Source organism: Siniperca chuatsi, linkage group LG8 (genome assembly GCF_020085105.1).
Source record: "Siniperca chuatsi isolate FFG_IHB_CAS linkage group LG8, ASM2008510v1, whole genome shotgun sequence".
Taxonomy (NCBI): Eukaryota; Metazoa; Chordata; class Actinopteri; order Centrarchiformes; family Sinipercidae; genus Siniperca; species Siniperca chuatsi.
In genome coordinates, this window is record NC_058049.1 from 2903226 (window position 1) to 2916552 (window position 13327).

A 13327-nucleotide genomic window follows, 5' to 3' on the forward strand; every position below is an offset into this window, starting at 1 on the left:
TTACTTTAGATAGTATATTTTTCAGATAATACTTTTGTATTTGTGATCAAATATTCTTCAGCGAATAGAAAATCTTCAACGTGACCTAGAACTTTCGGTTGCATGATAACAGGTGGTCGTATACTTTAGCATTTTTATGCAAAGAAAACTTTGAATGCTGGACTTTTTACTTGTAACAGAGTAAATTTACATAGTGGGATTACTACTTTTACTTAGATAAAGGCTCCAGACACATCATCCACCAGAGCTATAAAAACTTTTCCCATTGTGTTGATTATCCAGAATAACAAGGGACACTTTTGCCAGAATGACAAAGTGAGAAAATATATTGGATAAAGTTACCCCTTAATACATAGATAAATGCATATAATGTGTACTGTGTAACTAAAATGTATTTTAGATTTTGAGGTGAACTGTACCTTTAAGTTTCAGTTTCAGCCTCTATGGAGGTTATTTTCATCCAGAGTAGCTATGACTACTGTTCGTAAAAGCTACTCAGCCTTAAATTGCTTTAAAGTTTAGGTCACTGCTCTTATTTCTCCAAATGCAGCAGAGACAGTTACAGTATACACTTCATTCCTTAATCAGCTTCAACCAAATATACTAAATCAATCAAATCTTATCCATGCACCGTGGCTCTCTGCTTCCACTGTTTGTCTGTTTGGTGGTCTGTTGAAGCATTCAAGGAGCCGTGGCGTAACCATCATACCACCGAATCTCTTTAAATTCGGAGACTTGTGCATTAAAACCAGAAAAGACCGGAAAGATTGAGTGAAGAAATGAGCAATTAAATGCACAAAAAGGAGCACTTTGCCTCAAATTGCCCACCTTTGTCTGCAGCAGAAATCTGTGATCTGGCCTGTAATGGACTGGTGAAGGATGGAGATGGACGGGAACCAAAGGAAAGCAAAGTGTGAGGATAGACGAGTCCTTCTACAGTGATTATAGCGTGTTAAAGTGATGGTTGTGTGGTGATAGAATCGAATGCTGAAAAAAAATTGTTTGAAAAGAGGAGAAGAGATGAAACAACAAAGAACAGAGCAAATGAATGAAGACTACCTAATCTAATTTCGGCTGACACAGTACACAGCGAGTTTTGTTTTGCTAGCGGTATGGCTCCAGGGATGGCAGTGTCGGTCGGTTGGGCGACCACTTGTAGCATCTCAAAGACTGAGTGGATTGCCATTAAATCTTGTACAGACATTCATGGTACCCAGAGGATGAATCAAAGTGACTTTGGTGATCTCCTGAGGTTTCCTCTTGGTGCCATCATCAGGCAAATGTTAGCATGCTAGTAGGCCAAACTAAGATAGTAAACATAGTAAACATGCTACTTGCTAAACATCAGCATATCAGCATTGTCATTGTGAACGTGTTAGCATGCTGACGTTAGCATTTCAGTCAAAGCACTGCTGTGCGTAAGTACAGCCTCACAGAGCTGCTAGCGTGGCTGTAGACTCTCAAAAACAGCCCTGCATTAAAGCAACGCAAGACGCTGCGTTGGCAGGGGTGTGTTGTTTCAGGTACAAGTGAATGAAACATAAAATACAATCAAGGAAGGCCAGTTTGAGTAACAGATTATGTACATTATACTACAGCCTATGTATGTGTATACACTTGCTCATCAGGTGTTTGCACACACATCCACATAGTTCCAGTACATATGGTGTGTGTTTGAGTGTTTTAACACAGTGAAGCATGCACAGCAGACAGTCTGACCTTAACCCGACTCCCCAGCGAGTCCCGGGGAACATTTCACTGCCCCCCCTCACACCAGCTGAGCGCTAATTTGTCATCCTCAGGTTTGCTGCCACCACAGGGCTGCAGGGCAATTAGGACCACTGTGTGGGTCTGCTCCAGAGCGACAGGACTGGCCACCCCTGGGGTCTCGAGAGAGAACCACACAGTCCTTAAAGCCACATTTCTTCTGCGTAATTTACTCTTTCAGAAATGTTCTCTTTTGGCTCCTTAAAAAGGCAATAATTCAGGTTTTAATTGCCACATAATACTAAATGACCACAATATATCTGTGAGGGTTGATAGGGTTGGTAATCAGTAGTGATGATTGAACCATTAATGTTTAATGACCCTCCTGGCTTCCAAAAGTAACTTTCAGTCCTGCAGTGTTCTCAAACCAAAACCTCCACATTGAAGTCAGCGGAGAAACCAGACTAAAAACAACTTCAACACTAATTGACCATCCCAGAGAAAACACCAGCTGAATCAGATTAGCAAATTAACAGTTTAATTATCAAATTAACAACTTTGCTTTTCTTAGATCTTTACCATTAGTGAGGCAAACAATGTAAGATCTGTAAAAAATGTAAATGTTTACCTTTTTCAAACTCCCTATTATATATGACACAAGACCATGAGATGGTCTGGTTTAGGTGGAAACTGGATTATTTTCATTATCAATTAACCTGTAAATTATTTTTTTGGTTCATCAGTTTGTCAAAAATGTCAGAAAATAGTGAAAACTGCCTGAGGAACCGAGGAAAGGTTTTTCCTCGGTAAGGTGGACATTTTAGAATAACTCAGGCTCAGCTTGTCAAGCTCAGCTCTACATTGTCATCGGCATTCTAACATTAGCATACTAATGTATATGCTAAAATGTAGCATGTTAGTGATACATGCTTACCTGTCCTTTATCTCAGTGATGTTTTTCTGGTTAAATAAAAAAAATGTAAAAAAAAAAATGCTAAAGTTGGCATGCTAAAATAATAACCTTATGAACCGAGGCTGTCGTGACTTTGGGTCTACGTTTTAGAGGTATCTTGTCATGAATTAAAACATCAGGTAAGTAGAAATTGGAACCTGTTGGTGGCGCTCAAAGTCACTAAAGTAATTGAGAAATAAACCTCTGGGGACCATGAATGTCTCCAACACATTTTATTGCAATCTACCCAAAAGCTGTTGAGGTATTAGACCAACAGACCAACATTACTATCGCTCAAGCCTGTAGCTCAGCCAGGAAGCTAAATACAGAGAATACAATTTTCATCTCTGCCAAATAATGACATATTCGAAGTTATGAAATAAAAAATATATATATGCTGGTATTCATTTTCATCAATAAGTCCTTATTAAAGAAGGAACAAAAGGGTAATCTCCACTGGCATGTGGCATGTGTAAACCAGATAAAACAGACGATCAGTAGAACTTTGATAAGTCGGTCTTTAGCATTCTACCCGATTCAATTATAGATTGAAGCTTGTTTGCAGTCAATCACATTCAGTGACAGATTATAGCACTAATGACTTTGAATATAAATGCTGTCAAGAATCTACACAACCAATGGCATAATTTTATTTACCAAGATTTTTAATTTTTGCAGAAAATACACAGCTTTCCATTGTTTGTATCCTTTCCTTTCCTCAATCGCTCCTCAGCGGTGAAACATATTTAGCTCTTGTTCTGGCTCTGGCTAAAGAAAGGCACTAGATGGCAAACCAGGCCGCCAGCCAGGCTCTCCTCTCACCAGCGCCTGAGAAGCAGATCAATACCCAGATTAAGTTTTCTCTCTGCTGGAGGATCTATAATTCATACACGCTAAGGTGGTCCTGTATTTACTATCGATCAGACGGAGGTAACAGCAGCAGTATTGATAGGCCAGAGGGAGTCGCTTTCACATCTAGAAAGCAGCTTCTGTCACAGATGAAGAGGTGAGCCCGTTTTAGGATCACAGGCAGAGAAAGTGCAGATGGAGCTGAGGGAACTAGAGGTGCCTTTGTGCAAGGCATTTGACCCCAAAACATCCAGTCAACCTGCTCTACAGAAAAAAATCAATGGATGAATCTTTTTTGAAGAAAATTTACATTTGTACCTTTTACAAACTTCCTATAATTTATGACACGAGGCCATGAGACCATGACCTAGATTTGGGTGGCCACTTGATTATTAATTAACCAGTCAAATATTGTTTTATCAATCAACTAATCTACAAAATGTCAGAAAATAGTGAAAAACTTCCATCACATTTCCCAGAGTTCGAGGTGACATGTTCTCCGTTTTTGCTGACCAAGAGTCCAAAATTTACAGTTTACAACAAAAGCGGCAAACTCTCACATTTTAAACGCTGCATCCAGAGAATGTGTAGCATTTTTGCTTGATAAATGACTTGTAATAAATTGCTAGTGGTTCGTTTTCTGTCAATCAACTAATCAAGTAATTAACTAATTATTTCATTACCAGTCCAAATAACCCTACACCCGTCTCCTTCATGTTGAAAATTACTTTTCCATTGGCGTTTCAATGTACCTGCCGTGTGCTATATGACCAGAAACTCTGAAAGCCTAACCTCTTTCATCTGTGGAAGAACAGCGCCCTCTTCATGTTAAGTGACATGACACGATTCAGCAGATTTCCCTCCAAATCCGAACTGGTGGCACATAATGTTAAACTCAGTGCAGTTACTGTGCTATATAGAAATTCAAGACATACCACATACATTGATCTATGATTAAGAATTCACGTATATTTCAAAGTGAGGGTGAATTCCTGGATGTGGAGGGACAGGTAGTACTGGCAGATGGCCGACACCAGATGGACGAATGTGTCTTCCTCTGTCTCAGTGGTTCTTTGAAGCTTTTCCAGCTGGCTCTTCTTCTTCCTTCTTGTTTTCCAAGTCGCCTCAAGGATCTTCAGGGAACCCTGCGGCCACATAATCCTCAGAACTGCTAATGCCGTGTTGTTATAGTTGAGTGACAGATGTGGGTGTCAGTGTACATGTGGTCTATTGTCTGGTGTGTTTACTCATGTTGCCCGTATCACTTAACAGCAGTAACAGTGGAGAGGGGGAATCAGTGTACCCTTTTTTTTTTTTTTTTACCTTGGCAGTGCCAGAGCTTGGGGTTGATGGTTACCAAATCTGTAGGTTAGGTTAGGTATCCAAATCTGGCTGGGAAAATTGAGGCTGATGTTCCTCGTCTTCAAGCAGCAACAACTGTGAATGTGACTGTTTCTATGACAAAAATGTACAGGTATTAAGTATTTCCCCCAGCAATTATTGTCAGGGTGGAAGAGTCAGTAAAACACCACAGTCAGCCCGAGTTAACCTCCAATATCGGCATCTCTTTTTTGTCCAGGGGCCACCAAAGACATGGGTAAGATGTTGGGTGGGGAGGAGGAGAAGGACCCGGATGCAGCCAAGAAGGAGGAGGAGCGGCAGGAGGCACTGAGGCAGCAGGAGGAAGAGAGGAAGGCCAAACACGCCCGCATGGAGGCTGAGAGGGAAAAAGTACGGCAGAACATCAGGGACAAGGTAGGAAACTCTCCTCTGGTTTGACTAATGCTTTAACTTTCGGCCTCACGCCCTTTTTCTACTGCAGAAACTTAACAGCGTGTAACCTGTCGTTTCCCATGACGTAAGGAGGTCAAAACTCCAGCAACACTTAGTATAAAGAACAACTTTATCGTCAGACCATCGCATTTCAGCTTGTGGCCTTCATCACGGTCATCATAAAAATAAAAAATAGTGTATTTTATCTTAGCTTTTACATTTTTAAGACACTTGCAATGTATATATAGCACTTTGTGAAGTGTTGCCACATTAAATAGGCACATTTTGGGTAAACACCTTTATATAAGTTTGGTTTTAGATACACATCATTTAAAAAGCTACAACAGGATCAACTTCACCCTTTTGATGTACCGTTTGGGAGGTGAGATAAGTAAGCAGCTGTGGGACAGACAAGATTAGAAGTGGTGCTGATATTGTTATTGATCATCTTTCACCTTTACTGAACATGAGATAAAAAGTTTTATGCTGAAGGAGAATTCAGGGCACTGCTAGGGCTTCCAGCACGTCAAACCACTTTGGTGGTTTTTGGTTGCTCCACTGTGCACATTGTTATCTTCTTATTTTCCATAATTTACTGTTAAATTTTTTCCCAGCACTGTTTGGCTACATGTTTCATCCCCATTTCTGGCAGATGCTAGCCATTCTGTCTGTTGAAGTTGTCCTTGTTGTGATGTGATGACCAGTCCTGATCAGCAGCCCTGAGATCTTAGCCCCAAAGTGGGTGGAGAACAGTGGAGACCAAAGCTGAACCCGTGACCTGCACCACCTGCAGTGGGAAAGGGCTGTATGTTTCCAGTCGCTGCAAACTTGGTGCCAGAAAAAAACAAATATGCTTCAAGCATGCTGCCAGCCTATACTCCGGCCTAAAGTGTACACCGCGTATCAACAGAGTCCAAGGCCTTTGTCATTTTTCCAGCTTAATTTTGTCGTTGTTATGCACCAACTAACAATCTTAAAAAATATATAATCATGAGTTTAGACTTTAGCTTTCTGATCGCAACTACCGTCATGATAACAAAATTCAATTGTGAATGCTGTTAGCATTACTTATATTTGTTCTACTCAAACTTCTAATTTTCCTTATTTGCAGTATTGCATACCTTTACAATATTTCCATGGCAAAATTCTTACAGGAAACTGGTGTTTTCCTACTATTTTCCTTCTTTTCATGGTGAAAAGCCTTTGAATCAGTACTCTGTGACACTGAAACTCTATTGAATGTGTTACTTTTTCTTAAATAAGATACATCTCAGCAACTCTTAAAATTTCATTGGACCTGCAAAGTTTTAACTATCCCTTAACAATTTTCTTCTTACTACTCATTCACCCTAATTTCCTTTCCCTGCATATTGCCTCTTGTCCTCTCTCTGTTCAGTATGGGCTGAAGAAGAAGGAGGAGAAGGAGGCGGAGGAGAAAGCGGCCATGGAGCAGGCCTGTGAGGGGTCACTGACACGCCCGAAGAAGGCGATCCCACGGGGCTGCGGAGACGACGACGAAGAGGAGGAGGAGAGCATCCTCGACACTGTCCTCAAGTTTCTGCCCGGACCCCTACAGGACATGTTCAAGAAGTAAACTAACAAAACAAATCAAACAAACCCTAAATTCAGGGTCCAGTCTGGCCTGGGCTAGGCTGCGGGGCAAAGGGAGGCGGGGTCTTTGTGTCGGGGACTTTAGGTGGAAAGGGTTGGGAGAACTTTAAGTGTTGCAGGTTTAAGGAAAAGAGAGACTGGGGGATTGGTTTGGGTATTTGTGAGCAGGCAGGGTTTGAGTGTAGATTTGGGGCATGTAGAAGTCGGTGGGAACTAAATGGATTTGGGAGGGGGTTCTTGCCAAACTGTTAGAGGCTACACACTGCCTTTCTACAAATCTTTTACTTTGTTCTTTTCTACTCCTCGACGATTGCGTCATTCTTCCCCCTTTTATTTGCCAAAATTGCTGTACAACCTTTCAACTGCCACATAGCACATTTCTTACAATTAGTATGTTTTTTGTCCTTTTCTTGTTATTTTTACACAGATTAAGATCAGACATTTTGATTGGTTGGCCATCATCTGCTGCCAGGCAATGGTGACCAATGGAGAACAGTATTTCCTTAATGAAGCACAGTGGACGCTTCTGTTCTCTTGCTTCTGTGGTTTTTCAAATGGCATGTTTTCCAGTAGATGGAGCATGATGTGTTTATTTCAATGGGTGTTTTCTACTTTTATGAACCTGGTGTAGGTCTGTCTAATGAAAAAAAAAATAATCTGCATTTGAGTTTTTAGGACATGTGCCTTCATATCATCTCCTCCAGCAGAGGAACTGTAAATGAGGGTTTCATTTTGAATCAAACAGGTGTACAGTTGTTGGTAGCATGTAGGCATGCGTTCACGGATACAACATCGGACACTTTTGGAATAATGTATTCGATATAAAGTTGGCTAGTTGGCATATTTTGGGGTTTCCAGAAGCCATTGTTCTAACTAGGTACTTCTGGAAATCCCAGACCAAGTTTTGAAGGCCTGACAGTCCACAAAACTATTTAAAAACAAAATTTACTGTTATCTGGCTACATGTTTCCAAAGAACTGTTTGCTGAATAAAAAGTTTTATTTCCCTCCTACTTCCACCTCTAGTTTTACAAAAGCTAGACTTTCTAAGCCTGTCAGCTAGTTGAACTGCCATCATGCTAGAAAAGTAAAATGTTAGATCTTAAACATGTTAATAACTCATGTCAATATAAGAATTTTCAATCACAAGTATTTTGGAATAGCTTTTATTGAGCTCAAGGTATCATCCATACAAGCAAACAAGACTAATGTTACCTTGTTTGAATCCCTTTTTAAAAAATAAATCACTGCTGTTTTGTCCAGAAATTACAGATTTACACAAAGCTCAAACCAAGTCATCAGGATTTGAGGTAGTGTGGTCTCCATAGACAATCAAAGCATTGACCACTACTAAATGTTGTCATTTCCTGTCACACTATCTATAATTGGTTCAAAGTGGGTTCTGCATTAAGCACTTGATTAACTGATTGCTATTAAGTGGCTCTTAATTGAATTTTGTTTTTCTTCTTCACACATGAATGCAAATGCCAGGCAAAGTCTGGGGTATTTTTAATTATTAATTATTACTTTTTGTGAATGTGCTGCCAATTTATTTTAATACAACCGAAATTGTGATTTAATTCACATTCCAGCTGAGCTCATCATTTAATGCATAACTTTAACTTGATCAAAGTTCATCACCATCGAGACCAAAGAAATACTGGTGAAACCTTACTATTTCTTTTGTCACAGCTGAAACCAAGACGTGCATGCTGAACCTGGTTTTTATTGTACGTGCGAGGCCTGCAGGAGAAACGCAGCTGGCTTTTCAGCGTGTGCATGCATCCCAAAGACTACCGTTAAACTGAAACGATACTCTCCTATTTCCTCAAAAGTATTCCATGGTTAAATAAAACTAGATAATTTAACTGTAGACTGAGAAAACTGGTTTGTGAGTTGTCGCATTTCACTGTCCGAAAAGCTCACTTAGAGCTGAGTATATTCTGCATCCTGCATCTCTTAATCCAACAAAATATCATAGTGATTTGTCATACAGCATTTAAGTTGATGTAATGTAAATGGAAACAATCTCTATTTAGTGAAACTACCTTAATATATGGACATTTATTGATAAAACAAAGCATGTTGGTTATTCCTAAATGATCTGGTGGCTTTTCAGTGGTTAGTTATGCGACAATGTATGATTAATACATTGTTCCATTAGGTTGTAAATTAAAAAAAACAACTTTAAGGATTAATAAGACTAATGATGAAGTTGTCATAAGCACTATAAAACCATTTCCTTATTTTCATTTTCTAGCTCAGATAGGACTTTTCACTAGACAAAGCCATATTATTTAGATTGCAATAATTACTTAAAATGATAAAAAGAGAATATTTCAACATTGAAAGTTAAGTGTCTCATGTTTGTTTTCTGTAAAAAATTTGAAAAAAAGATATTTGCATATCTGTTTGTAAATCCTCACCGTTCTTGTATCTTTAAACATGTATACTAATGTATACGCAAAGAAAATGTATGTAGAAAAAAGAAGCCATTGTAATAACTGTCTCAGTGTACTACATGTTTACTGTAAGTGTGTGTGTGTGTGTGTTTATATGTATGTGTCTTTCTACGTGTCTGTGATGTGAGACCATGTCGTTGATTCATATAGTCCTGGTTTATACTAAATAAATGTGTCTTTGAACTATTTTGTGCACAGGCAGAAGCTAGGGCAGCTCCCTAGTTGTGCCATAAAAAAAAAAAAAAAAAACTTAACACATTCCGTTCAAATGTTGAGCATGCAAACGTTTGGTAGAGAAGAGAATACACCAAATGTCAAAAGACAAACAAAATAGACAATTTCCTGTTTCTGTAGGCGTCTCCAGGCAACAGAATCTGTGCATTGGATCCAGAAAGATCGGCTGTGCGATGGGCTTGTTGAGTGTTCGATGTTCTTTGTTGTCTGAGGTTTGGTGAAGCTTAAGACTGTGATCGCACAGGAGCTTTGTTATTCAGCTGAGACACAAAGGTCATCTGTGAGCGTCGCTAGAAAAAACAACTCTAGCTGTGTCCCGGTTCTATACTATAAGTTTGTAGTTATAGTAGTAGCTAGTAGTGCGTTCACCCAGGAAATGTGACAAAATTAAGTATAGTCAAAGATGCCAGTTTGCAGACTAAGATCTCTTGCTTTGTGAGATGCTGAAGGTATTAAATCTTTAGAAAAGCATGCTGCTTGCTTTCTTAAGTTTTCAAATTTAAAACTTGCATTGGTGTTCAAAAGTCACAGTTTAGTTGACGTCTACAAAAGATTTAGGTGAGTTCTTGCCAAATTACATAGTAGATAAATACATACTGTATACTTTTTAGTATCAGCATATACTGTAGTGTGAAATTGGGACACAGCTTCTGGTTGCTGATTACAGTTTAACATGAAATACAAGCTTGTTACTCAGTCATCGTAGTATATGGTCAGCATATTTCCATGATCGCTAACTCCAGTTCATCCAAATCTCGTAACACCACAAATCATGTGAAAAGTGGCAGCGGGATTTTTCATACCAAACATTTACACTAAACACAAAGATTTGAACCAATCAGTTGATCAACAGCAGTTGCAGTCTTCCGTCAATATCTACACTGGATCCATTGAGTCACAATACTGACAACACTGCTGTATACTGCTGTCACGTCGCAGCAGGCGTATCCTGGTGTGTCTTGACACACACTCACACATTTGACACAAACTAATTGGCCAGACAAAAGTGATCTGAACTAGTCCATTCTCCAAGCGATCAACAAACTAACTTGTGCCAGCCGGGCTAAAAATCGTCCTTTGTGATAACAGTTTCAAGACATCAACTCTGAGATTAACTGAAGGCCTGAAGGCTTTTAAAAAGAAAATGGGGAACGTGCAATTAAAAACTAATTTGATACTGCAACTAAAATGCTTTTTTGATAACCTAGGTATATCCATTTTGATTTCAATGTAAAATACATCATGCAAATTATCATGTCTATATAAGAGACCAACCTGCAGAGAGATTTATTTTGATGCAGTCGCTTTGCTCATCATCATAAACTAACCAGCCACGTTGGAGTAATGCATGAGGGTCAGCCACATAGATTAAAATGGTTGCAGTGCAGAAATGTATGTTTTTTAGTGCGGTGTGCTTTGTTTGAGTTGTCTGGGGAGAATCACCTTTTTATTTATTTATTACATTAACACAGGGATTCCCACAATTCCTCCTGCACCCAAGGCCAGGCCAGGTTTACCTACAGCACGTGGATTAAGTATATTCAGGCCTTGTATCTCCCAGGACATAAATCCTGGACTAGGCTTAATTCATGGGCCCTCCATGGAAACTACAGCCATACACCCTCTGTATGTAAAATAGTCTCTCAGCGGGACTCGTCTCGAGGCGTCACAGCATGTGAACTGCCTTTGAAAAGGGCTATTACCATGTCATCTGTATATGAGGTTAGTCGTAACTCATCTGTCGCATTTGTGCTTGTCTTGGCGTGAAGTTGTTGTTTTAATTCTGGTTGCATGAGATACTTCAGTGTGGAAAACTGTGTTTATGGAGCCGCTGTGGCTTTTCAGTTTAGATAAATCCTTGGTTTGATAGGCAAAAGCAATTGTTTCTCTAAGGGGTTATAAACAATAAGGATTATTTTACATGGAATATATAAACTGTATATTTTCCTAAGCTTCCACAGAAGTAGATGTGGGTGAATGAGAGAGATGAAAACTGCAAGTGTAGATTTTGACATGAAAGGCCTCAAAGACATTAAACTACATCAAATCCTGGCTGGTGTTTCTCTAAAACGTCTGAGCTCAAAGGCTACCATTGATGGGATGGTTTTAGGGGAAACTAGAGATTGCAACACAAAAAATGGATTATCAAAGCATCTTCTGTTGTCAGGAGCCCAGAAACATTCAGAATGGCTTGGAACTGCCATTCAAAACCACAGTTCGTCCTCTCCTTTAAAAAGCAAATACTCGCCATTAGGTTTGGTGATATCTCTCATGACTATTTCAATATATCAGCACAAAAGAATTTATACTGGCAGTGTGCAAATGACATGCCATAGATGTTTACTTCTTAAACATAACTTTATGAAATGCAATGAGCTATTGAAATGGAGAGAACATTTTAGAATAAAAACTTAATATACGAATATTATTGTAACTGCTGATTCCTGCCAGTAAATCCAGAAGTGAAAGTTAACGTGTCTTGCTCGGTGAATGTTTTACCGAGACGTCTGGTTAAGAAGCTTGTCACCACGTTTACGTTCCCTCCAGTGGAAGTTGAGATTTTGGTGAGCTCTCATTAGTGAGCACAAGTGTTACTGTGAAGAGAAACTCTCTGAATACATTCCAGTCTTTTTGGCATTTGCACTAGAATACGTTGAAATGTTACACTAACAATGGTTATGGCATCTAAGGAGTCACCACTATCAATTACCTGTATTTTTTTTCTCCGTCTGCCAGCCCACTAAGCGGTAAAGTAGAAAGATATGAGAGGTAAAAAATGTTGTCACAACCGTAGTGACCGGGGTTCAATACCTGGCAGCAATCCCTTTAGTTTGGTCATTTGTGCCAACCAACACAATTGCCGATGTTCACAGGTTTGCTGATGATGTGACCTGGTCGCTGCACTAGATCTCTTCACTTTCCGGTGAAGCAACTGGAGACCCCATGTGGAGGGGCTGGAATTGACATGGACTATGGTAAACAGTGGAAACTGGTGACAACAAAATTTGGAAGGAAATGGGGGAAACAATAAAAAAAAAATAATAATAATAATAACGGATTAAAAAGGGATACACAACTGAAAAAGGGAATGGATTTTTATTAAAGTTCCTACAATTGAATCAAGAGGGTTTTTCATTTTAATTCAGGGTAAAAAATATTTCAGGGTGCAGAGGTTAAGAATGTAAAATATGAGTTCTTATGCTATTTTTTCCTTAATTGCATGTCATATACTCTGTGGAGCCCAATCACTGTAAAACTGTCTCATTGATGGAACTGAATCATTCTTTTTGGAAATTAAATGCATAATACTAATAAAAAAAAAGGTTTAATAAAAAGCCATCTGTGTTTTTATTCTTTGTTTTGCTTACCTTTACTTCAGTGTGTCTTTTCACAAACCACATTGGTTTCATTAATTGCTGATTGCTGTCCGTTCAGTGTGTGCGCTGAAAATAAATCCGGTGTTTGTACACAGCCCTGGCTCTATAAATGGGAAATAAACAAAGAGGCCTAGACCGGGCCACACAACACTATTCCAGTCATTCCAGCCATTATTTGTGTGTCAGGTAACGTTAAATGACTTGCCCACGGACATTCAGCTGACTTTCTAGTTAGCCAAGATCTGCTGTTGTTGTGATGTTAGCTATAGCAGCAGGAGAGTTGTGAGCATCGCTGTCTGGAGCTGCTGTGCTGGCTCTGGGAAACCGCCTCGTCCTCTCTGGCTGTTAGCTTCGCAGCAGCAA

The 13327-nt window shown here is 39.4% G+C and overlaps 1 protein-coding gene across 1 annotated transcript in view; it reads left to right on the forward strand.

The window, feature by feature from the left end:
- Nucleotides 1-12922, forward strand: part of LOC122880471 (complexin-2) — a 64124-nt gene extending 51202 nt beyond the window's left edge. The window contains exons 3-4 of the mRNA XM_044205631.1: nucleotides 5088-5263; nucleotides 6678-12922. Of these exons, the coding sequence (XP_044061566.1) occupies nucleotides 5088-5263; nucleotides 6678-6875 (374 nt within the window). The 3' untranslated portion in view covers nucleotides 6876-12922. The remainder of the gene's footprint in view (nucleotides 1-5087; nucleotides 5264-6677) is intronic.
- Nucleotides 12923-13327: the final 405 nt, after the last annotated feature.